The following is a 26,115-nucleotide window of genomic DNA, read 5'->3' as shown; positions in this document are numbered from 1 at the left end:
ACGGATCCTGGCCATGTTTAGGTGGTTGATTTCTCCAAAAAGGATGAGAAGGATGAAGGGTAAATCAAGTAATAAAGCTTCTTCTGCATCACACATATATCAAAACACTGAATTCATTTATTAGTTTGAATACTGTTTAATGAAGTTACATATCGGCTTGAACACTGTTTTAATGCTTTAGCACTGAAATAATTTATTCATTATAATAGTTCCCTTTAAAGGCAACTGAAAAAAACGTCTGGCTAATGCTAGCTAGCTTGTGACTGTAATTTTATGCAAGAGGGACTTGTTTAACAGCACAAATCAGCTCACATCTCATAGTTTCTAAGTTAGTTTTTTATAGTCAGATTGTGTTAAAACAAAACTAACAATAAAGTCTAACTGGAGTAACAGATCTTCAAACAGAGGAGTGCCTCCAGTTAGACTGCATTTCCACAAGCCTGACTCTTATTTGGTTTAGCTGACGCCCTCCTCCTGCTTGTTTCCATGGATGATGTTGCTTTGGCTATAACAGTAAAACATCTATCTCCACGGAGAATGTTCCAAAGTATGGTTTTAACTTTCTATTCTCATGTTATTATACAGTTGACAACCCACCTCCAGAAAGTTAGTGTTGCTTTAAGTTTGAGACCCTTGCTTTATCAATCTCTGCAAAGAATAAAAGAACCTTACGCTGCCTTATTACCCAAAGCATTTTCATCTCTATAACGCAAAAGTCACCGCAGCCGTAGAAATAAATAACCTCTAAACATGTCTGCGGTCGTGAATATGCAAAAGGTTATGGCGTATTGTAGGAGAAAGATGAATAGCATGAACCATTTTACAACCTCCTCTTCCTCCTCTTCCTCCTCTGTACCGGCTTTGAATCAGCCCTAAACCTGTGGCCAAGAAAGACTTTAATATTTAATGGATCTTTGGCTCTAGTCCAGCTGCATCAAACCTCCAGTACAACCTTAAACCCTATTACAAAAAGAGGTCAAATTCACGGGCAGCGAACCAACTCAGCAAGGACATGAAGAGGAAACTGTGGACAAAACTATCTGGGCAAACTAATGCATCATACCATTGACAGAAAGGCAAAGCAGGGGATAAAACAGCTTATATTGTTTCCTGACCTGCTGTCAACACATTTTAAAGACGCGGTATCAGATTTTTACTGTGTTAAACATGTGAAAAAATATAATATGTTCACTTTAAACTGTTTGCAGTGGTCCAAAGTTATTCCTCGCTTACCTTATGCCTTCCAACCATCCTAATTATTCATTGCAGTTGAGTTTATAAGCACTATTCACAACTCTCAGAGGCCAGAGCGGAGTTTTGACGTCACAACAGCTAGCATGCCAACGCGCATAGAACATATTTTGACCTTGTTTATACAAAATATCTGTATTGGGGATATTTTTAGTGAAATACATGGGGAAAAGATCTGGCACAGGACCTTGAAGTGCTGTTTTGGTCCAGATTCTGTCCTTGTCCTGGTTTAGGTCTGGTCCAGTCTGGTTTTAGATAGCTTTTGCTGCTTGTGGCTAATGCTACTGCTAAGCCCATAGCAGCTTAAAAGTCCTACATTACGTAAACATGACTCTTGCCAGCTTTTAGCCATGTGGATACCTCATCAAAAACATACCTGGAGTTGTGTTTTGCTTCATTCACACATGTTTGAGTAACCCTGCATTATTTCGACCTAGAGAGGCTCAGACAGACACGAAGAAAAAAGTATTTATAGGTTTTATTGAATGAGTTATCTTTGGGGCTCAGACCCCGGCAGAAGACACTGCGATGAAGAGCGTGGCCGGTTTGATTACGTTTAGGAGATGTCTTCCCCTCAAGCTCTGGACACTGGAAATGGTAGAGGTGAAGCTGAAGAGAGGGGATAATGAGAGAGGCGGTGCTGAGTAGGAGGCGGGGCGTGGCGCAAACTGAAGCGGCCGCGCATCTGTAGTGGGGGGTGTAAATTTGACAGACTGGGCGCTGATTGGACAAAGAGGAGTGGACTGAGGAGATGAAGGCTGAGGAGCAGGTAAATCGTGGAGAAGCAGTAGATGGGAGCGCAGTTAGGTCTTACAGGCTGAATTTACGCTAGCGCCATTAGTCTCTCTACATCAACAAAGCTCAAAATGCTCTGTTCCACCTTGTGATGTCATGAAGCGAAAGTTAACGGCTACCTTTTACCTATTGTTTCGTAGAGACTGGTTAGTTTCGACCCTGGAACTACCAAATTATTCAAGTGAAGTATATGGAGTTTAAAAACACAGTGGGGTTTTCAGTTTGAGAGAAAAACATACCCTAAAAATGCATTTGTGTGTTAAATATGTGTGAACGAAACAAAACACAACTCCAGGTCTGTTTGTGATGAGGAAACAACATTATAAAATAGATAGAAAATAGAGTAATATGAGCCCTTTTAAATACAAACTGTGGAGGCTCTGCAGACTACAGAAGTACTAATAATGACAGAAGAGATTCATTCATTCATATCATGTAGTCTTTGGAGTGGAAGCAAACGTTGGTAAAATAACAGAGGACTGTGCTAACACGGACTTTGTTAATCATGCATCATTAGCCATGTGCTCTGAGGAGCTTTTATCCACATACTGCAGTATCAGACATGGACTCTGTATTGGCAACTACTCTGAGGCCAAGGATCAGAATTGGATCGGATCCCACAAAATGACATTGGATCAAATCTAGTTTTAGACTTGGTTTAGCCTTCGTTTAATTCTGATTTATTCATGTGCTTATTTTTATTTATTTTTATTCTACACAATTACCAAACTGGCAACTTCCGCATTTTTACTTTTTTTATTTTTATTTAGTCATGAAGGTCCTATTGCGATATGACACTTTATTATAGAGTCCCTTTGGGTTAGTGTGACAACTAGCTTTGGTCTTTGAATCTGGGGAAATTAAATGGTCATTAAATGATCTAAGAATGTGTTCACACTTCTTTCTAAGGTCCTACATTTAGACCGTTTTAGTCATGATATGGATTGTTCTAGTTATTGTTTAGTTCTGGTCTAGTCCAGGTTTAGACCTGTTTTAATCCCAATTTTTTGTCAAAATCAGTTATAATTAATTTGACATACAGTTTTTAGAAGGCCAGAATAAATCAAAAATGTCCCATTAAACTCCTTTGGTTGTAGAAGTACCTGAGTGTTATAAACTGGTGCTGTTAACAGCCTTCTGAGCGCTCTACTGCTCCATCTTTGTCCAGAGGCAGGACATAGTTTTGGCCTGAGCCTCCCATTCGTCACTGTGTCGCCTTCATCTCTACTGCTGCTAATGCCTTTACAACCACCAGCGGGTAAAAGACTGAAAAATATGACTCTGTGAGGCTAAACGACTTTGAAAAATAGACTATTTTTTGTCAGATAAGAATTAAGATCAGATTGTACAAGTAATATTTTTAGGGGCATTAAATGTGCAGGTGCATTTTCTGGTGAAGTACTCAAATTTGTTCAGTAAAAGTACAAATACAAGGTAAAAAGTTACTCAAGTAAAAGTAAGAATAAAGCTGCTTAAGTAAAAGTATTTAGGTACTTGTTTAAAAATGCACTTTAAGAGTAAAAAGTAAAAGTGTTGTTCATTTGTTAAAGTGTAAATGTAGTGATATTGATTCAAAATGATGCATATTATGGTCAACAATTGGAATATGAATCAATTTCCTAATGTGTCTCATGAATGTAGTATATTTATTTTTGTTTGCTCAAAGCTGAAGCTTGAACTCAAAAATTTTAGTCAGGATGTTACTACAAACATGGTAAAAATAATCCCTCAAATCACATGAAAAGTACTTTTTACTTTTCAGTCCAGTTCAAACATGTAGTGGAGTAGAAAGTACAGATACCTTCTCTTAAATGTTAAGAGTACAGTACTACTTTTCTTCTTTATGTTCCCCCACTGATTAGCAGATTTGATGAAGACTATTTTTATTACCGAATACTTTGATTTGTTTCCAGTTCACTTTACATGTCCACTGAATGCTAAAAGTGCATCTTTACCCTACCTTGACTCCACAAGGATTTATGCTAATTATTGTCAGGCGGCTAATTTATCTTACTTACGAGCATGCATTATAATCCAAAGCAATTCCGACTCAATCATTTGGAGGGGATCGAAGGACCACCAACGTGTAAGGACTATAATAAAACCATTTGTCATTGGCTTGCGCTGGGCAAATCACGACCGGGGGACTAGTTTATTACGCCGCATCTATAGCTGTGAATCTCATTGTAGCTGCTTTGGTTGCCTTTATTTACAGAGGAACGGCAACGTGGGCTGGAGGCGTTATTCAAAGCGCGTTCACGTAACATGTAGAGCTGCATATGTGTCGTAAACATTATTTTAATCTAAACCTGTCCAGATCTTATGGCTCTGGGGGCTTTCTTTACAACCACAAGCTTATTATCGGTCAGCAGGAGAGGAGGAAAGAGATGAGAGAAAGAGCGGAGGGCTTACAATGCAGCTAAGCTAAATCAAAGATGAAGTGAAGCCTTTTGATTGTACTGTTAAAAGGGCACTTTGTAACTTCTCTTAACGTTTCCATGGAGATGTTAATGCATTGGCTGCTCTAGAATGTTCCATGATTCAACTTGACTACCATCGAGACGCCAACAAAACAAGATACATGTCAGATCTGTAGCAAAGTGACCCCCCCTCAAAGTAGGAATGCATGGCTTGCTTGATGGATGAGTTTAATGATATACTGTGAAATACTGACAGGCAAAGCAATAACATCTCCATGGAGACACACAGGCAGCAAACCCCTAATCAGAAAGTTACGCAGTGCACCTTTAAAGACCCCGCACTTGATTCTTTCGGGAACCATAATGGAGGCATCGCTAAAGAAATTTGAATTCTGTCAACTAGACCAACGTTTTATCATAGTGATGCCTTTCGATTGTGTTGTGAAAGCGGGACTATGTAACATCTCTTAACGTTTCCATGGAGATGTCATTGCGTTGCCTGCTCTAGAATGTTCCATGATTAACTTGACTACCATCGAGATGCCAACTTTCTTCTTCTCTTACCTTCATGGAGATGTTATTGCTCTTTCTGCCCTGCCCGCGGTATGGCATTAAACTTAACTGCCATCAACATAGGTGACGCCAACAGGCCAAGTTACATCTGTCAGATCCGTGGAGAGGCGACCCCACTCACGGTATGCATGTTTTGCTTGATGGATGAGTTTAATGCCGTACTATGGAATAGTTATGGCAAAGTAATAACATCTCCATGGATACAACCAGGTGGCAAACCCCCCACCACAAAAGTTACCTGTATCCGATTGTTTTTTTACGTTGACAAACCATAACAGAGGGATTGCTCAAGTTGAGTTCTGTCAGCTGAACAAAAGTTGTTTTTTTATTTTCATCCAAGTAGCATCTCCAGTTCTCTGGTCACTGCCTTAGATATAATGGGAGTTAATAAAGTTAAAACTCCAACCTGCAAACTAGGCCTGTCGCGACTATATCAACTTATCAATACATGATAAATGTACAGTATTTTGTTTTTGGGGTCAATATTGGGGTGCTTTTTCTTTGTACTACACAGGATTTTTTTTTGTTTTGTTATTTCTCTGTGCTACAATAAGATCTGAAGTATAGAGGGTTGATTAAATAGCTTATATTACTCACTATGCTGATGCAAACTAACTACAGAAGTGTTTCAATCTGGTATTAACTTATTATAGGTCTTTTTTTTTAGTTTTTGGGGATAAACTGGCTTTACGTTTATTGTGTTAGTGGCGTAATTTAGTTTCAATATTATCATCTATCGTCTATATATTCATCGCACTTCAAAATGTGTTATTGTGACAGGACAACTCCGGGCTTTGTAGTTGTCATTTTCATCCTGTCGTCTTGTTCAACAGCTGCTCTGAATGAAGCCACCATCTTGTTTTCACTGTGTCAGTCTCTACAGCTCTGTTCATTCACACTCTAGATGAGTCATCTCCACAGAGCACTGGCCGTCTGTCCTCCACTACTACACACCTTTTAGTCCCAGTGTGGGTTTTGTTTAATCTTGGGTCAGCCCCGGTGTATTCCTGGTTTTAGTCCTGGTTTTAGCCCTGGTTTTAGCCCCGTTTCAGCCCTGGTTTCAGCCCTGGTTTCATTCTCAGTGTAGTCTTGGTTCAGTCCTGCTTTAGTCCCGTTGTAGTCCCGGCTCAGTTCTGGTCCAGTCTAGTTTCATTCTCAGTGTAGACTTGGTACAGTCCTGTTTTAGTCCTGGTTTTAGCTCTGATGTTAGTCCTGGTTTTAGTCCTGTTTTAACTTTGATTCAGTCCTGGTTCATTTCAAGTCCTGGTGTACTTCTTGGGCAGTCTTGGTTCAGTCTGGTTCAGCCCTGATTAAGTCCAAATTCAGTCTAACTTTAGTCCTAGTTCAGACCTATTGTAATCCTGGTTCATGTCTGGTTTAGTCCTGGTTTAGTCCTGATTCAATCCTGAGCTCTGGTTTAGCTGTTATTCAGTCATGTCTTTCCTGGTTTTAGTTTGGGTTTTAGTCCAGATTAAGAAGTAGTCATGGCTCAGACCTGGTTTAGTCATGATTGCGTCTTATGTTAGTCCTCATACTGGTTTAGTCCTGGTCCAGTCCTGGTTTCCCCATGTTGATCCCCCTTTGTCCATTACTCCCTATTTTAACCCAGGAAAAGCAACAACGGCTCCTTCACGCCACACGCCGGCGGCCATTTTGATTGATCACACCTGGACACAGATGACAGTGACCTTGTGGTGAAGTCTTAATGACCCCAGAGCAGAGAGACAGGCCAGAGCTGAACCAAGGCTGAGGTCTAAACAAGGTTGTGGCTGATCTGAAAAACCCACTAGAGCCAGTCATAAGAGCAGTGGGGAGCAGGGACCTCAGCCTACACTAATGAAGAGGAAATGGTCACAAAAGAGATGGATGACGCTTTCAAAACAGCAGAAAGTTGAAGAATTGGGGAGGAAAAAATTAAAACGGAACGTAATGCTTTTTTCATTTTGTGGATCAATAATTAAGATAAACAAATAAAACAAATGAAGATCTTGCCCCCGGTGAATGCAAATGGAGCCATGCGGTCACTCTGAACACAATTTGACCACAGAATGAGCCCCGTGATGGTTTATGGACTTAAAATTTGCAGAAAAGTCTGGATTTTTACCTATGACGAAACAATCCTGGCAAACTGATTATTTTTGAGTGCTCAGAGAAGACGACTTTAGGATTCATGAAACAAGTGCAAAAATAAAAACAGATTTAAAAAAAATAAAAAAAATTGACAATATTATAAGCCTAATTTATAGGCTTTATTAATTGTAATGTAACCAGCTAATATATGTTTGATTCAGGCAGATTCATTCATGAGCTGGAAGCAAAAAGTAAGTCATCTGTAAAACTGGTCCGTCTCTAAATCATATACTGAGTAAATATAAGTTTACTATAGAATTGAATAAGAATTTCTCATTATTCATACGTAGTTTGACTTATATATAACAGTGTATTCTCTACTCCTCCATCATCTTAAAGGAGTCAGTGTCTCATGCTAACACACTTAGCTCCTTAGCTTCCCTTTTATCAGTGAAAGTGCAGTCCCCGCCCTTGTCCACTGTGGGGACAGTTTGTGGAGTGAGTTTATAAAGGTTACTGCGCTCGTTTGTTTTACTAAAGTTCCTCTTGAGCAGGCTGTAAAACTTCAGTGATTAAAAAAGTCACAGAGGAAGTGAGCGGACTGGCGTAAATCACGGACAGATACCAGAGATGTCTGCAGGTCACACTCGGCACTGAGCGCTCCTATAAGCACACAGACTCCACACAGACCCGGCCTGAGCTCAGCTGTGTCTGCTGCTGCTGCGGGACTAGAGAGGAGGCAAAGTTATAATTCAAAGAAATAGATATAATGCAAATACTAAGCGCTTAACATCACTGAAACTGTTACCCCAATAAATAACAAAAAAAAATCTGGTTGCACATGTACGAGTGCTTGAAAAAAATACTCATAGACACTAAAAATAAGGTCAAAAAGTGAGCATTTGGTCGCAGTCTGGAGCCTTGACTTTCTACTCCAGTGCCATTGGACTAGCATGTGGTTTGGAGCAGAGTGCAGACTATGGACGATTACATTTTTACACTTTTTGTATTTGATAGCAAACATTTAAATTCAAATACTGACATTTTGTTATAAAATTAAAACTAAAATGTTGATGTTGCCTAATTAAAATAAATAACCAAAGAGTCTTGTCAACAGCCAACATATACTTGCATCATTAGTTGCAGCTACATAACTCTGGATAGTTTGGGAAAATTGCTTCTGGCATATTTTTGCATATATTCTATTCAATGATGAAATATCTAAGCCCCGATGCCAGTATACTATCTCTAGCAGAAGTACAGAATGAAGCTCATATATTTTCTGTATAATTGAATCATCTGGAGATAAACTCAACAGGATAAACGTTGCCCTGACACTGACCCCAAACTAATTATAATGAATATTTATGCAGATTCATATCAATTGAACGGGATTATTACATATCATAAGTCAATCAGTGTAACAACGTAAACAAGCCCTCAACATCTGGATAGAAATAATAGGAAAGGGCAATGCACCATGGGACAGAATTATCATTTAAATGCAAACATCTGTAGAAAAGCATGTAACCTTTGTTAATTAACCAATCGGACTGAGTTGCTGTCGTAAACAGGAGGTCAAAGGTAAACCGAAGCAAGTTGAGGAGTAATTACCAGCTTAAGGAAATGACTATGGATTCAACTAGCAATGAGGTCAGCGAACACAACCCGATTCACCCGAGGGCTCCTTTTAATAGGAACTCGAACGCCTCGTTAAAAAGACTCATCGATACCAGGATGTAAATGAGGAAGTGTCAACGGGGTAATTGGAAGTACTATGGTTTGAGAGGCAGAGGGGCAGTGACAGGATACACGAGTCTATTACACCAGTCAAACGTGTCAATACAATGAAATGCCATGTAGCTACAATGAGAAAGTTAGCAAGTTAGCAACATCGAATACTTTAGCTAATGGTGAAGCTGAGCAGTACAGAATTTACTAACACTTGAGTTGATAACTGGTTAAAAAGAAAAAAAAGAAAAAACACCTATGCGTTACACCTCATCTTTTGAGATCTTCAGAGCATCCCAATTATTCACCATCCTCATGTTAAAGCTAACAACAACTAGCATGCTAACTATGATTATCGTCAATAAAACGCCTCATAATTAGATGCAGATGTACAGAGCTGACTCATTTTGACTTCGAGATCTGCTTACATAATATATTTGTACAGGGGAAAGACAAAAGACAGAATTTTGATGAAATACAGGGGGAAACAAATCAGATACAGGCCCTTTAAGTCTCCCTGAAAGCGCAATATTTTCAAATAAAGGCAATCTTAGAGAACCTAAATCCAAAACTGTATATAAAAAAACAAAATAATAAATCAACAATGGACCTAAGTGTGTGCTGTCGGCTTAAGGCACCTCCATCACGATAACCGACAGATTTGTGTTCATCATCTGAGCCGGGCCGATACAGTTACACCAAATCCTATTCGTCACATCAATCCTCGCGTCTCTCCATTGGATTTGAAGCATTAACTAAAATATAGGAAATCCTCTGGGCTTATCAGTAAATCCCCCATCCTCCTGAAGCCTGGACGTGGAGGCCATTTTGAATCCGACAGCGAGAGGTGAACGGGGGCGACAGGGACATCGGATAGGGCTGTGGGTGAGCCAATGTAGTAGTGTCATTCAAAGAAGGAGTAGAACATATCTACGAAGTACTTGGTTAATTACGTTGACTAATTATTACTTAAAGCTCCTATATTACCCAAAATTTATTCTTGTAAGATTTAAGCCATGTGACAATGTTGTTACTTCCTCAAAAAACAAACTGTGATTTCTGGGTTATTACTCTGTCTACATCTCCAAAACTCAAAATGCTCTGTTCCACCTTGTGATGTCATGAAGTGTTAGTTTTCAAGTTAACAGCTCCCATTTCCTTTTTGTTCAGTAGAGATTGGCAGTTCCAGTGCTAAAATCATCCAAATGGTTCTAGTGAAGGAGTTTAAAAACACAGGGAAGCACTTTCTGTATTACCACATTAAATCACAAAGTGGAACAGAGTGTTTTTGTTTGAGACAAGAACTGCAGGGCTTGTCTGTTAAACATGTGAAACAAAACACAACTCCAGGTTGTGTTCAAGTAAATACACATTTTTATATAGCGCTTTTCCACCTTCAAAGCACTCAAAGTACTTTACATCAAGGAACCACTCACCCATTCACACACACATTCATACAGCAGTCCCTGCAGACACTGGGGGTGAGGTGGGTTAAGTGCCTTGCCCAAGGACACCACCAACTAATGTTTATGATGTTCGAGAGCAGGATTCAAACCACCAAACTTTGGATCAGTGAACCAGCACTTTAGCAACTGAGCTACTGTCACCCTCAAATAATCACATTGACCTATTACTTAACTAAATACTACAGCTAAGCATGATAGAATTTATTACTGCTACTGCTGCTACTGCTGTTGCAAATGAAAAGGAATTTGAGATTTCAATTTTCTGTTAGGCAACTGTGTTAATAATTGTTGCAAAGTTGCAAAGAATTATTTAGTATTCATTGCACTTTGTGTTCTAACTACAAATTATTATTATACTAAAAGATCCAGATCCAATCCTGGTTAAATAAAGATCAGTATTTATTTATTTATTTTTTATCCATTGATTAACTGCCCAATGTTATACACCTTAAAGGGCCCATATTACACCATTTTCAGATATGTTATAATGTTGTTTAAACATCGAAAACATACCTGGAGTTGTGTTTTGTTTCATTCATGCATGTTTAACACGGAGATCCTGCATATTTAGCTTTAGAGCTCTTCCCTCAAATAGAAAATACTCTGTTGCACCTTGTGATGTCATGTGGTAATACAGGAAGTGCTCCAGTATGTTGTTAACTTCCATACACCTTCACTAGAATCATTATATCATTTCAGCCCTGGAATTTCCAATCTCTACTAAACAAAAGGTAAAAGGAGCTGTTAACGTGAAAACTTCTGCTTCATGACATCACAAGGTGGAACAGAGCATTCTGAGCTTCTTAGCTGTAGACAGACAAATAATAGAGGGTTACGTATGTGAATGAAACAAAACTCAACTTTGGGTATGTTTTTGAGGAGGCAACAACATTCTAACATGGCTTAAAGCTCACAATAATATATAATTACGACAAAAAGAAAATTAAAAGCTATAGGCCTCTCTTGGGGTCAATAACTTTTCAAAACTAGAACACAAAGTTATACCTACATCACCCGAAATCTAATCAGGCTGCCAATGCTAGCAGAAGGCACTGTACTTTCCTGCCCTGTTTTGAGCAAATATGAAAAAAGTAATTCTCCAAATGGTGCTGGTGTGATTCTGCTGCCGCGGTTTGAATACAAAACCAAATAAAGTGGGGAACAGGGGGGTTATTGGGGACTTTTCCATGTGAGTGACGCTCCAATCAGAACGGCCTGTCAGGACTGTCCCGCTGACGGATGAGAATCAAAGACCAGAGCGGAGTGATGGACAGAGGCAGCAGACATAAAGGACACCAAATGGAAATGTGGAGTGGCCGGAGACAAGGCATTTACTATGGGCCCTGATTTAGGCCAAAAACTGGGCTATACAGGAGAGGAGGAGGCTGCAACGTTTGGGAAAAACAGGATTCCAAAACTTTAAATGGAGAGCCTACTGTATTATGTAATGGTATTGTCACAGTACTCGATTTTGATACTAAGGAATAGACTCGATACTCAATACCGATTCTGATACCATGATGATAATAAAAACACTCTGGCTTTAAACAACAGAATGTGATTTTCAACATTAAATGGCACTTTCTTTTCTATACCCATGTGGCCTTATATCTGTGTAATCCCTCAGTCATCCAGTAGGTTCTGTAGTGGTCCATGGGTGTATACTAGTCTATGTGTCTTACGCTTGTTCTGATACAGCTCAAGATCATTCTAAAGCCATTCAGGAATTCATTCTATCCTGTGAATGTGACTTTTTAGTAGTGATACCTGCTCAAATGAGTATCTACTTTCGACACTAGACTTAATGAGGTTAGTGACCCTTTTCCGATTTAAATACTTAATGCTAAAGGTGCACTGTGTAAATTTTCTAGTGGGGGTTTACCACTTGCTTGTCTCCATGGACATGCTCCAACGTACGGCATTAAACTTAATCTTGCAGAAATTTAACAACTACTAAAAAAAAAAGACGTTGGAAAAATATGCATTCTTACTGTGAGCAGGCTTGCCAATCCACAAATCTTACCTGTAACTTGACCTAGTGGCATCACCCATTTCTCTCCATTAATTTAACCTAACCATTTTACGTAGACTTAAATTAAGAGGCTTAGATATACTAAAAAAAACACTGTTCATTCAAGGACATTAAACACAAGGTTAGCTCTTACCTATCCAGCGCATGAGGGAGGTGAGGATCTGAAGATATTTGGTTTTCTGTGCGTTGAAGAAAGTGAAGGGTCCCAACAGCAGAGTGAACACAGCCTGAAGAAAAAACACAAAAACAAAATAAAATAATCAATGATCTCTGCATTAGGACGGCCATTACTCCTGGAGCCTAGACAACAAATAAATCTTGTATGCACATTATCTATAAGAGAAAAATAAAGATCGTAGGATTTGGCAGCTTTAGAGATTTGTGACTGGATAACCAGCTTGAAACCAAAACAATTCATATTTGATGTGAATGTGTCTACTTCATACGCAGGAAAAGGACTAGATAGAAGTGGGACAAAACTAATGGCTAATCTATATGCTAAGATAAAACACAAGCTACTATCTGTAAGTTTATTCGATTTTTTGTTTTTCACCACTAGATGTCAGACATCAAACCAGTTCCTCCTTCACCTGGTCTCAGTTCAGTCTCACCTGTGCTCTATTCTTCTGTCAGATCAAAACTGAATGCACTATCAGACAGAAATAACGTAGATACCCTCTAGTGGTGACATGCATAAAAACAACAGGACCGGGACAGCCAATCTAATTACAAACGACAGCTTTAACCTACAAGTTATTCTTTACTCTGGGCATGTTTTGTATCGTTTGTCATGTCTGAACATCCACTGAAACTGCCGAGCCATTTTAACAGCACAATCGCGGGTTGACAGTTTCCCATCATGCATCACTTCCTTGGTGTGATCTCACAGACAGGAAAGAGAGCAGCGTTTCATTTGAACAGCAGCTGCCTCCAGGCTTGCTCTTCATACAACGATTTACTCATTTTACACTATAGAACACAATGGCAGGAGAAACTCAACAATACAACTTCACAAAATGGACAGGTTCAAGTTAAAGCAGGCGCTATGTTACGCTAGATCAATTAGGACTATGTTATTACTGTTCTCCTCGTCTACGGCTTAGTAACAGTTGTATTTAAATCCACTCATGCATGTTTGAATTTTCTTGTTTTGTCCTGCATTCAAGGCTTGAGTGGTCAAAAAAAAAAGTGTTTGCATCCTTTACCTATCCGCCTACAGCTACGTAATTTGCAGTTCTGTGAAAGAATTAAAAACGAGGTTAGGTTCAAAATGTTGCGTAGCCATTTTTACAAAAATAAAGAGACAATACATAAAATTCTACAAACAGACAAACAAACATTTTTAATAATCTAAATCTGGTACAATTGTGAAAGTGGAGTCCGTCTCAGAGGTTTGGTATAAACTGTGCTTCAATGATCATGGATATAACACTATGAAATTATAGATTGGCGCCTAATATGCTTGTTTTCATGTTATTATTTTGCCTGGAATGTTCCACAGTAAGTCATTAAACTTATTTAGCATTTATTCAGTTACAGGTGACGTACGCCTCTCCACAGACCTGACCTTTAACATGACCTGGTGGCATTCCCTGCTTGAGATAGATACATTTGATACCATACAGTGCAACATTCTGGGAAATACCATCACATCTCCACAGAGACAAAAAGCCTTGATTAGGAAAGTTCCACAGCGCAACTTTAAATTGGCTTATGGGTGCAAGCTCTTTCCACTGATTGTATTTTATCTGCTTAGTAGCACCGTACATTTTATTACCCAATCTAAAAAGCACTACATAATAATCCATATATGGGGCATTAAAAAGTTTGCAGAGAAGTCCTGATTTAGCTTTCCCGTTGGCCTTTCGGAGTTGATTTTTCCACCTCCTCGGAATATTTTATGAGCGTGTCCACATTTCTACCGCAGCTTGAGTCCAGCCCTAACTTTGTTTTGGACTGCACGGACAGCTGGGCATCAGTGGGAGGGAAGGGCCAGGAATAATCGCCTCTAATTCTGCTGAATAGTGGCAGTGTGATGTGTGTCTATATATTAACTTATTACCATCTGCCTCTGCCTGGTTCGGAGCAGCCTCAGAGCCAGAGCATAAATCTACTGCAGCCATCTCCAGCAACGAATGACCCATTATGAAGAAAGATGGGTCTGAAAAGTGAGTTGAATTAATGACTGACAACCCCAGTGCAGTATTTTAGCCCCAAATGGTATGGCTCAAATGCTTTCGCTTTAAGATTTGTTTAAAAAGGCATTTGTTCACGTCTCGGGTTAGGAGATTTAGAGGACTTGGAAGTGGCGTCAGATGGTTGGAAATGGTTTGTTAAGCAGCTGGTGCGAAGCCAAAGATGAAAACTGAAAGAGCTAATTGGATGAAGATGTGCGGCCTTTAGCATATGTTTAACTACTCGAGTCCAAATAGGGCAAAGGGGAAGATGAATAGAGCTAGCAATGCATAAAAGGTCGACTAGGGGGCGATATTGACAAATTAACATAATTATTTGATTATCTCATATTACACAAATTAGATTAGACATTTATTTTTGCACATTTTGGATTGATCATAAATGTCTGATGTAGTTTCTTGTTTGGGAAACTACTTCAGAAGATTCTGTTATTTTTGTTCTTCTTTTCTTCTATTTTTGATACAAAGCAGAGGTCTCATAAAAAAAGTATAAATCAAAATACAAAATATTTAAACTCTTGCCTTTCTCCTTGTATTCAGTCTCAGTTCTCTGTACGATATATTCAGTCTCCCTCCTCTCGACCTTAAGGCCAACGCACACACTGGACACATACACACTGGAGTGCACACTCCAATCTGCTGAACCAGTGCACAAGTGAAACGAGCCTGGCGACTTCCTGCGTGGGGCACTTCGCTTTCGGTTCTGCTACAAAATGTTCTTGCTGAGTGTTTCAGGCAATTATTGAATTGGGATGTAGCACTGTGTCTGAAAACAAGAGGCTTTTTGCACCTGTCTGGTGAGTACAGAGATGTCTCTGCTCTGTGACCAAAAGAAATACTGCCCTTAGCTTTGAGGGACGTGAGTCACAGCAGAGGCAGTGAAAGTTTTGGTGTTCTCCTGCTTCTCTCCATGCAGGAAACTACAACCTGCTCCAACCAGCACGTTTCCTCTCCTCTCACAGCCTCGCGCTCCTATTTAAAACACAGTAAGAGTTGTGTTAAAGCGTTTTAAGAGCAGTGACGTGTGCCGTTCAGTATGTGGTGAGGTGTGGGTTCAACATGTGCAATGTGTGTGTTGGCCTGATGCCTGAAACACACTGCAAAAGCAAATAAGAGCCACACGCCTCGTGGAGAGTGATGACAAACAGGCAACGAGGGCAAAGGAGCACAGAGGACAGTCGAGGAGAGCAGAGGGCAGAGGAGCGCAGAGGAGAGCAGAGGAGCACAGAGGAGCGCAGAGGAGAGCAGAGGAGCACAGAGGAGAGCAGAGGAGCGCAGAGGAGAGCAGAGGAGCGCAGAGGAGCGCAGAGGAGCGCAGAGGAGAGCAGAGGAGCGCAGAGGAGAGCAGAGGAGAGCAGAGGAGCGCAGAGGAGAGCAGAGGAGCACAGAGGAGCGCAGAGGAGCGCAGAGGAGCGCAGAGGAGCGCAGAGGAAGGAAAAGGAGTACAGGAGAGAGCATAGGAGGGCAGAGGAGCACAGAGGAGAGCAGAGGACAGCAGAGGGGCAGCTGCAGATGCTGCCACAGTTTTTCTCTGTGGTGAAGTTTAGAGTAGATCATAGCCCACAGAAAAAGTCTATCCAAGCAAAAGTGAGCTGAATATTTTTGTCTTTGGCTGGACAGATCAAATACAAGACTTTATGAAAGAAAAAAAAACAAACATCTAGAATCACAGCCAGTCCAAACCAGTCTGCCCTGTGATGTTTAATCAGTGCGTGACGGGCATGTATTGTTGATCTAGTCTTCAAAAAGCATTGATTCACTGCCTGAGCCTCACAACACAAGTGAGATGAGAATGGTGACTTCCTGCACAGGGCACTTCGCCTGCTGTTCCACTACAAAATGCTCTTGAGATGTGTTTTCAGGTGTGACTCTCCCTCCTCTGCACCATATATTCACTATCCCTCCTCTGCACCATATATTCATTAACTTGTACTTGGAAAATTCCACTTAAACAAGAAATACAAAACAGAAACGTCCTCATCTGAATACATAGTTGCTTGAGACATTAACAAAAAATTCTAGCAAATGGCAAAGCTGATCTTGAATGGCACTATGACACTCTCTGATGCATTTATTCATTTAATACTTTGCTTTGTCCCCGTTTCATCCATCTCCCCTCTCATATATTCAGTTTGCATGTTTTTCTTTGCAGACAGAAAGTGCCGACGTTTTACGCTCAGTTTCATAAATGTCACAACAAAGTACAACAAATGCTTTGGAGGACAAGAGAGCGCTGACGATTCAACTATGGACCAGTGCCTTTCCTCCTTTATGGGTTAAAACGCATCAGGCTTTGGGATGTACAAAACACTATAAAGATGAAAAAAGCCTGACAGGAAAGAAGTGTCAAACTGTCAGTAAAAGAGAACCACCCACAAAACTGAGCAAAGCCTCCTCCACAACTTGAGCTGCAAATAACAATCACTGTGCAAAATCAATTAATCTCACAACTAGTTATTTTGAGTAATCAATTAATTGTTTAGATTGTGTAAGTCCCGAGAGTATAATGTAATCTGCGGCTCCATCTGAATCAGCTCAGGGCATGTTTTGTAGCCTGTAATGTCCAGATTTACCATGAACCAATCATAGTTTCATAATGTTTGTTTGTTTTTTTGTTTTTTTTGTCTATAACATGAGTGTTTGAGTTACTATTATTAAATCTGGGGGAAATGTCTTGCCCAAGGACACAACAACAGAATAAACTTGGAGGCGGCTGACCTTCAGGTTGCTGAGCGGAAACAGTAGAGCAAATTTAACATAAAGACTTCATTGATTTTATTTTTATCTTAAAATGGGTGAGAATGATAAACATAGCTATTGATTTTCTTTTGATGAACCAGATAACAATCAGATAATTAAATATTGAGTCCATATTTTTGCAGAACATCAGAATGATATCAACCTGGTCCCTACACCTCTGTTGCGTCTCAAGGAGGAGGAGGGAGTTCATTGGTCACGTATGATTTACAAATAAAATCAAATTTATCTCACCTCAGATTAGCAGAGTTTAGTGCTTCGCTTACAGATTCTGCAGAAAACCGTCATGTTTTTCAGCTTCCTGTGGTATTTTTTTCCTTTATTTTTTATGACCATGCATGTCCCTGATTGGCTAATCCACCTGTCAATCACAACCATTTGAAAATGAGGAGATTCACCGGTGACCAGACTCACATCTTTGCAGAGTATTGAAGTGTGTATTCTGAATCCCAGGCAGGAAATGCGCTAAAACGATCTGGTAAGTGTAAAAATATTCCTATGTAGTCTGGAGAAGAACGAAGACTGGACATCCTTGCACGCAGCATGGGTGTCCAATTAATATTTCTTGCCAAATTTCCCAGTTCAATACATACAAAATTCTACACTATACTATACACAAAACTTCAACGCTTGACTATGTTTTGGTCATTCTCACACACAAATCTTGAAATCTTGAAGATAAAAATAGAAAATGCAGGTACAAAGACATATTGTGCTTATGTCTGTGCTACATAGCTATAATCTATGACACCCGTGGACCATAATGTCATAATTTGCACATTTTAAATCGCATCATTCATCTAAAACGACTTCAAGAAAACTGCTGTGTCCAATATAGGGATGGGACGATATACGATAATATCGTTAATCGCGATAAATAAGGTCCGCAATTAATCGTTTGTGGCATTTTTTAATAATCGCGATCATCGCGCACGATTATAATCGCCTTTACGGCACCACACTGCCTCATGTTTCCAGTTCCAATACAGCGTTTAGATGTTAGTTCTGGTGTTTGCCCACTCTGACATAGCAATGACACTTGTAGCTTCTGTGCTTATCTCTGTCTGAACTATATTCTGTCAGATATCAACAATAAACAAAGTCTGATCCGTAACTCTCCACAGGAACGTACCAGCGCGCGCCTCACCCGTGCGCACAGATGAGACGCTAATGTGTGCACATCTTAGATTTTTACCTACAATAATGCAAACTGCAGAATAAAACAACACCTTTTAAACAATAGACAAATTAAGTCTAATTCATAAAGCTGAACACAATGTGCCAGAGCGCATGGTCCGAATGTGCACTATGTGCACAGAAGCAATGCTAACGATTATACACGATATATTTTACGTACAATTAAGTCAATAGCAGAATAAACCACGCTTACCGATCGAGAACAGCATCCAATCCATCAAAAAATAAGGTCCTTTACTCCTGAGTCCACTGTGGGATCTTGACTCTTTGCCATGAACCACTCCAGGTCAGAGATGCCTCTAGTTTAACTTGTACAAACATCCACAGTGTCCTCGATCACGTTCTCCCTTTGTTTTGTCCGTTTCGTCATGTTTAAAACGCAAAACAACAGTGCGTAAAATGCGCCATTATGCACACATTTCTGCATCCACTCGTTTCCCAATTCACCAAAGTGCCTTAATTAAAAAAAATTAAGTGTTTGTCGACGGGCACTTGCGTCACTTCCGGCGCAACAAGGACCGGTCCATTTCGACAACATGGCATTGAGGAGTACACATTTTCTTCCGGGTACGTCTGTTTATGGAAAACCATGGCATGTGATACGTCATCCTGTCCCGCTGCTCTTTGGCTGTAAGGGGAAAACGTCACTAAATGTGTGTGATGTAATTGGTTGATTCTACAAGGGGAAGAGTGGGGCGTAAACTTTCAGTCATCTGTAGCACTGATTCGCTGTCTGCGGGCTCAGTAACCCACAACCCCCACCTTATTGGCCACCACTGGTGTCAATCACAAGCTAACACGTGTGTTTAGCACTGGGGAACAAAGTTGGCGCTGTCAGAAGTTTATTATGCCTGAAATCGACTAAAGAAAGACAAAGAAGTGACGGAGCAGATTTTATATTTGGAGTCCTGCAGCAGATTGGACATGGAGGATCTTATTTTGTGGACATCATTTCTTGACTGGATTATATTCTCTGGACCTTTACGGAACAAATGAGCCCAACTTTGTGTGAATATGTTGATGTTTGACAGAACCAGAGTGCTCAATGGTAAGTGAAGTCCAGATTCACACTTTGTGACTTTTCTGTAAAAACGTCTTTCCTGTCAGCACTCTGGTGATTGCAGGTGAAAATGGTTTGTATATCCAGAAAGACGAGCGCCGCAGCTTTCATTTGATGTTTGTGCGGGTGACGCAGAAGTGTATGTACATTGCTGTAAAGTTGTAAAGTAGGCCCGGGCCGTCGGAACGTTAACAGGTTAATAATTATCACGATAATATCGTTAATCGCGATTAATTTGGCCACGATAATCGTGAGTCTAAAATTTAATATCGTCCCATCCCTAGTCCAATATAAGCTGACGTCATCGTAAACAGCATCACAATAAAGAGTCGTCTCCTCCTATGGATAGATGCAGATGACGCTTTTTTTTTTCATTTGTACCAAAATGACTACGCAGCACTACTGAGTCTTACATGTATCACCGATTAAGAAAACAAAATTGGAGAATGAAGTCAGTACAGAGCAGTGGTCATGAGCTGTGGGGTGAAAACGGGGGTTGACCGGCGATATGGCGTCTTGAAAATAATTGATTAAAGATTGCACGAATATGCCCGAGTCACTCCAAATACAATTTCAGGAGAGTAAATGGTGAAGGGAAACAACTATAACATGGATAAAAGCTCCAAAAAGTCTTAATAAATACTTAATAAACAAAGGGCTTAACGTTAAGACCAAACTTTAAATAACATTACATTTCTTCAACTTCTCCAGCGAGTTACAATTCCAGCGTGAAAGATTAAATGGCTTAGATATGGTGAATGCTCCTGTCTTTAAAAACCCATTTATTCAGACGATAGAAAAGGAAAATTAATAATAGATTGAGATAGGATTAATTCTGTGTTCTGCCTCCCATCTTGCAAGCAAATGTTTACATCCCATTTATTTAATTAATGGACATATTTTTCAGTTCTGTTACGAAAGGTCAGCCAAATACATGCACAGATGGTATATATTTTTGTATATAGGATTTGAATGGGAAAAGGCCTAAATCCATGTGCCACTGCAGCCTGGACGTAGATAATCCTGTCACAGTAGAACACACATCAGGAGATTTGTGTAAAAAATAAGCTGCAACAGATACATGAAGCGATGGATGCCACTGGAATGGTTGTTTAGACTAATAGGACAGTGTTTCTCAAACTGTGGTGTGTAAGCTCCTTCAGGTGGTACTTTGATCGACCTGCAAATTTTGAAGTGTGGTATATTGCTACAGAGAAATACTGCAATGAATTATGATATTGAAACTACTTTATGTCACTAATTAAGATTTAAATAATGCAAGATAATCCCGGCAAACCATTTTTAAATAGACTGCTCCATTAAAAAACATGAGCTGTAACAAACAGCAGAATATACCAAGAATTAGTCATAAAGGGAGCTTATTCACCACTCCACAGCTCAAATCTTATCATATCACATGGAAAATACCCCAAATCTCTCCAGTTTTGCAAAGAAAAAGTCCAGAAGATAAATACTGAGGCCCAAAACGTATTGTCGATATAGTAATTATCCTGACAGGCCTATACTTGGACAGCTCTCTAGTACTGAACAGTACAGTACAGGACTGAACTAACAGTGCTCAGCATCCTTCCCAAGCAAATGTTCCTTGGCAACACCCTCAAAATTACACAGTCTAGACATAATTAAGTGTCTGGGATTTGACAAACAAAATTGACTAGTTTGGCTAGTTCAGTTTTGCAGAGAAAAACATTATGAAAACTAGATTTAGGTGGTAAATTTGTTTTGATGATGTTTTTTGTTGTTGTTTTTTTTCTCGTTTCTTTCTTATTACACTTACACAAGCTATTACCAAAGCACACTGCAAACTGCCATCTTGTTAACATAAAAAGTTGACCCTCAGATACATTCATTGAGTCCTTTAGTCATCATTGAAGACTCATTCCATCTGCCGCTAGTAAAAAGACAGCTACAACACCATGCACCATTTAACTTTAATTAAGAGTCGAGTGTATAAAATGTAACGTATGACGACAGTGGAGTTTGCAGACAGAGCGGTGGGACTGAGGTAAGCAATGAGGCAGAGCTGGTCCCTCATTAACACCCATACAAATTAATCAGGAGAAAACCAACTACATACAACTGGAGATTGATAGGCCTTCAGTAATGGGGTGAATGGTCCAGAAGAAGCTTCCACGATTTGCAATTTTTAAAGAGGCTAACGGTTAAACAGTGTGGATGCCCCCCCCATATATATATATATATATATATATATATATATATATATATATATATATATATATATATATATATATATATATATATATATATACACACACACACACACACACACACACACACACACACAAATATATTAAATGTATTATTTGTATTGTTGTTGACCTTTAAACATGCTCTTGAGTACTTTCCTTTGGCATTGTTTTAGAACTTTAAAAAATGCATCACCGTTTTTCAACATGCTCCCTATACTGGAATATGGTGGAGGGTTCCATCTACTGGCAGCAGAAGGAATTACAATGGGGAAAAACTCATCTTGGCCAATAACGAACATGCAGCGACATGTTAATATAAGCATGGAGTTGTAATGAACATGATTTGACTGCAGAAATGCTCTGAACAAGTCTGGCGATGATTTGTTTTTTGTAGGCATTTTACCTGTGATGTAACACTCTAGGTAAATTTCACAGAGGATTACTGAAATGAATGAAGCCAAAATTAACTCTAGGTATGTTTTTGAGGAGTGGACAATGCTATAGTATGGTTAAAATCTCCAAAAAGTCCATTTTGCATATGTGTCCTTAAAGTAACTGCTGCAGTGAAGATAGTTTGTTGAAATTTGCCATCTGCATTGCCCCATCCTTCAATGCCACTGGGGCAATGTGTTAGGAGCAGTGGGTAACTGCAGTGCATCAACTGGGGACCCATTTCCAGATCTTGAGCTAGTCTTGGTCAGGACTAGGGTTGACAAACAAATTGATATCAATTGATACTAAAACTTGCAGCAAAACATTCATTTGAGCAAGTATGAATATTGGGGAAAAATAACAAACAAACATTAGGACCCTTAATGAATAGTTTTAGAATGGTCTAGGATCAAAACTAGTTTAAGACCAAGCGGTAATATTAAAGAAAATAAAGAAAAGTTTTATTATTGTCGAATCAGTTTCGCTATCGTGAATTTATTTATCATCAAAACTATCCAAAAGCACATGCAAATGCAACACACAAAGTTAGAGAACTAACCCCAGTGCCTTCTTGCTGTGATGAAAGAGTGACAGCAACTCTGCCATTTTGCTAACAAATCCTTTGGGTTTAGTGTTGTCATGACAAACATTTCAAACTCAATTTCCATACTAAAAATTACACTCAATAATTGGATTGATTTTGATACAAAAAAGATAATAGCAAAAACTCAAAATCACAATATAATAGTACTCGTTTATTACACCATGTGCTCTTACACTGGTTCCGATAAAACTCATGATGAAACTGTTCAGGAAAGGTACAATTTTATATTTATGTATTTTCAGTATCTATAGCCTGGTTTTAGTATTGACTCGTATCTGATTTACAATACTTTTGATAAACCTATTTGGGTTAATCATTTCAGTCAGATGGGATACTTTTGCACTTTTCATTCTCATATAAAATGCTTATTAGAATTAGCGATTCAGACAGGAACATTGTTGACCTGTTTCACATGTTTCAGCTACTTCCGCAGAGGCACCGTGTGATGGTTTAGTGATCCTACAAGACACGTCACTACACCACCAAACAAAGTCAGAATGAACCTTAACCAAAGATAAAAAGCTTGTTACAATATTCTTCAGACTTGACTTTTTTTTTGAGAAATTGTGCTTATTTAAAACCATTTTAGCTCAATTTGTGCTACACTGCAGGCCCAACTCCAGCCCATTGACTTTACACCAGGCATTGATGTATTAGCCGTTAGCGCGTGGAGTTATGGGTCTATTTATCGCTGCATGCTGATGACACATATGATGAAGCACAGCAGGGAGCACGACCGCGACTCTACACAAGAAAAAAAGAAAAAAATATAATGTAAAACCAGTCGTAAAGGCCCAGGAGATACATACAAACTCCAATGACGGAAATAACATGTCCAATGATTCAGTGACCACAAGACAGCGACAAAACAGGAACGGCCCGAGGGAGTGGGCCAAATTCAAAACGTCAAAATGTGTTTGTCATTGTAATTCATGGAGTGGGCAGCTTTATCTGTCACATAAGAGCACATAAGGAGGGAATGATTGAGTACACAAAAATATGGTTTGGTCCTGCTTTGGTCCTGCTTTGGTCCTGCTTTGGTACTGCTTTGGTCCTGCTTTGGTCCTGCTTTGGTCCTGCTTTGGTCCTGCTTTGGTCCTGCTTTGGTCCTGCTTTGGTCCTGCTTTGGTCCTGCTTTGGTCCTGTTTAAATTTTAAATACGAATGTGCAAAAAGTCTAATGCTATTGAGATTCGGTAGTTTTTAGAAGGGTATTTTTAATCTTCTGTGAATAAAAGCATATGGTTTTATGCTTTTATCAGAGTTTGGTGGAACAATTGTAACTATTTTGAAAGTCTTGTATAATAGTACTGGTTTATATTCATGAACTGACCATTAAGAGTCATTATAATTTGCTTTTAATTATGAAATAAATCGAATAAAATCTGTTATCAATTGATACACATAATAACTTTCTTTCCATATTGCACTACCCTATCAGAACCTGTTACTATGACATTTTGGTCTACATTTTTGGCCCCATTTAGTCCTCGTTTAGTCCTGGTTCAGTGTAAGTTTAGTTCTTATAATACTCATTTGGGAAAAAAAACAAAAGGATCTACTAAGGCCGTGTTTCCTCAGATCTCAGCAAGGAGTCTAATCTCTCACTGTGTTGCTATTAGTTGCCTCTTCCATCCTTCCATCCATTTTCTTCCGCTTATCCAGGGCCAGGTCGTGGGGGCAGCAGTCTAAGCAGGGACTCCCAGACTTCCCTCACCCCAGACACATCCTCCAGCTTCTCCAGTGGGATCCCAAGGCCTCTTATCCCAGTCAAATAGTGTATCAGCTCTACACAAATTCTTACTATTTTTAACAATAACTCGCAATGCTATTCTCTAAATCTAAAAGTTAAAGGTGCACTATGTAATTGTTCTGGTGGAGTATCTGCCAAGTCCTTGTCTACATGGAGATGTTATTGCTTAGCCTAGAATTTTCCACAGTATGACATAAAACCTTGTTTAATTTCATGGAGACAAGCGAGTGACAACACCAGCTCAATCATGCCAAATATTTTCTTTGTCGATAAAAAACGGATGGCCGACTCTTCACCAGAAAAGTTACGCAATGCATCCTTAAAACAAAAAAACTTTCAAATCTATTTCCGCAAACTCCCTACCTGTTGCCATTGTTTTCGACCGCAAAAGTCATTTATGTTGCATATTGAAACAAAAGGTCAACTCATACATCAAAATGAACAGCAATAAGAACGTATTGGCTTTGGCCCAGGTGACTTTGAACGCTCTGCAGCTATTCCAAGACATCCCACTAATTACAAGAACGCAATATGGGTTTCTTCTCTTCAAAAAAAAAAAACACGGGGCAGGTTAAATTACGTGCACCGAAGATTTATGACAGGGCAAGGACACGTGCAGAAAGCGATGAAGAGCCATAATATGCTTTGGGTTTAATACGACAAAGGTGATTTTGCTTCAAACTATTGTAAAAGTGAGCTATGGGGTGAAAAAAGGGGGAGGGGGGAAAGCGGTAAATGGGAAGATAAAGAAATCAATCAGGCTTTTGAGAATGTGCCGAGAGTCAGAATGCAATTAAAAAGAAAGCAGTGGATCTGGGGCTTGGGCAGAGGGCACGGGAGGTCAGTCCATTTTAAGATCTGGTCCCAAAAGATGGACCATAAAGACGGCATTGGCAGGAACAAAATCCTACAGAGACATGGGTTATAGAGTTAGTTTCGGATGAATATTGGAAGTTCGAAAAATAAAATGGAGAAAAACATAATTATAATTCTGGTGGGGGGGTCAGTCATCTGCTTGTCTCCATGGAGATATACCAGCTTTGCCTAGAATGATCCGATAAATATATCATTTATTCCATTAAATGTGTTTTTATTGCTCAGAAAATGGCTTGTAACCTTGAAGTGAGCTGGGTCACCTCTCCACAGATCTGATCTTTAACGTGGTCTGCTTGGATACTGAGATAGACACCATACTTTTGAACATTCTAGGCAAAGTAAACTGAACATCTCCGTCGAAAAAGGAAGGTGCTGGACCCTTCAGCTTGAAAAGTGTACCTTTAAGTATCGTTTCTGCAATATAACATTAAACAGAAGTAGAAAGCATGGACAAACCCACTCAAAGCAGGCTCACGACCCACCTATATAGTTTGATTTGATTTGAAATACAATGCAATTTCATGAAAGACTTACCACCTCCGCTCACAGTCTAACCCATGAACAGTATATCGCATTACACAAAGGCTGTCTGAATCTTAAACAGGTCCGTGAGCCTCGGTAGGACCGCGGAGCCATTAGAGACTGCAGTCCACCACATGCTATCGTCCTTGGA

General features: G+C 39.5%; 1 protein-coding gene across 1 annotated transcript in view; it reads right to left on the bottom strand.

The window, feature by feature from the left end:
- tmem104 (transmembrane protein 104) overlaps positions 1 to 26,115 on the bottom strand; it is a 79,532-nt gene that overhangs the window by 7,724 nt on the left and 45,693 nt on the right. The window contains exon 9 of the mRNA XM_033971504.2: positions 12,472 to 12,565. Coding sequence (XP_033827395.1) covers positions 12,472 to 12,565 — 94 coding nt within the window. The remainder of the gene's footprint in view (positions 1 to 12,471; positions 12,566 to 26,115) is intronic.

Source organism: Periophthalmus magnuspinnatus, chromosome 8 (genome assembly GCF_009829125.3).
Source record: "Periophthalmus magnuspinnatus isolate fPerMag1 chromosome 8, fPerMag1.2.pri, whole genome shotgun sequence".
In the NCBI taxonomy this organism is placed as follows: domain Eukaryota; kingdom Metazoa; phylum Chordata; class Actinopteri; order Gobiiformes; family Gobiidae; genus Periophthalmus; species Periophthalmus magnuspinnatus.
This window is presented reverse-complemented; position numbering and strand designations above follow the sequence as displayed.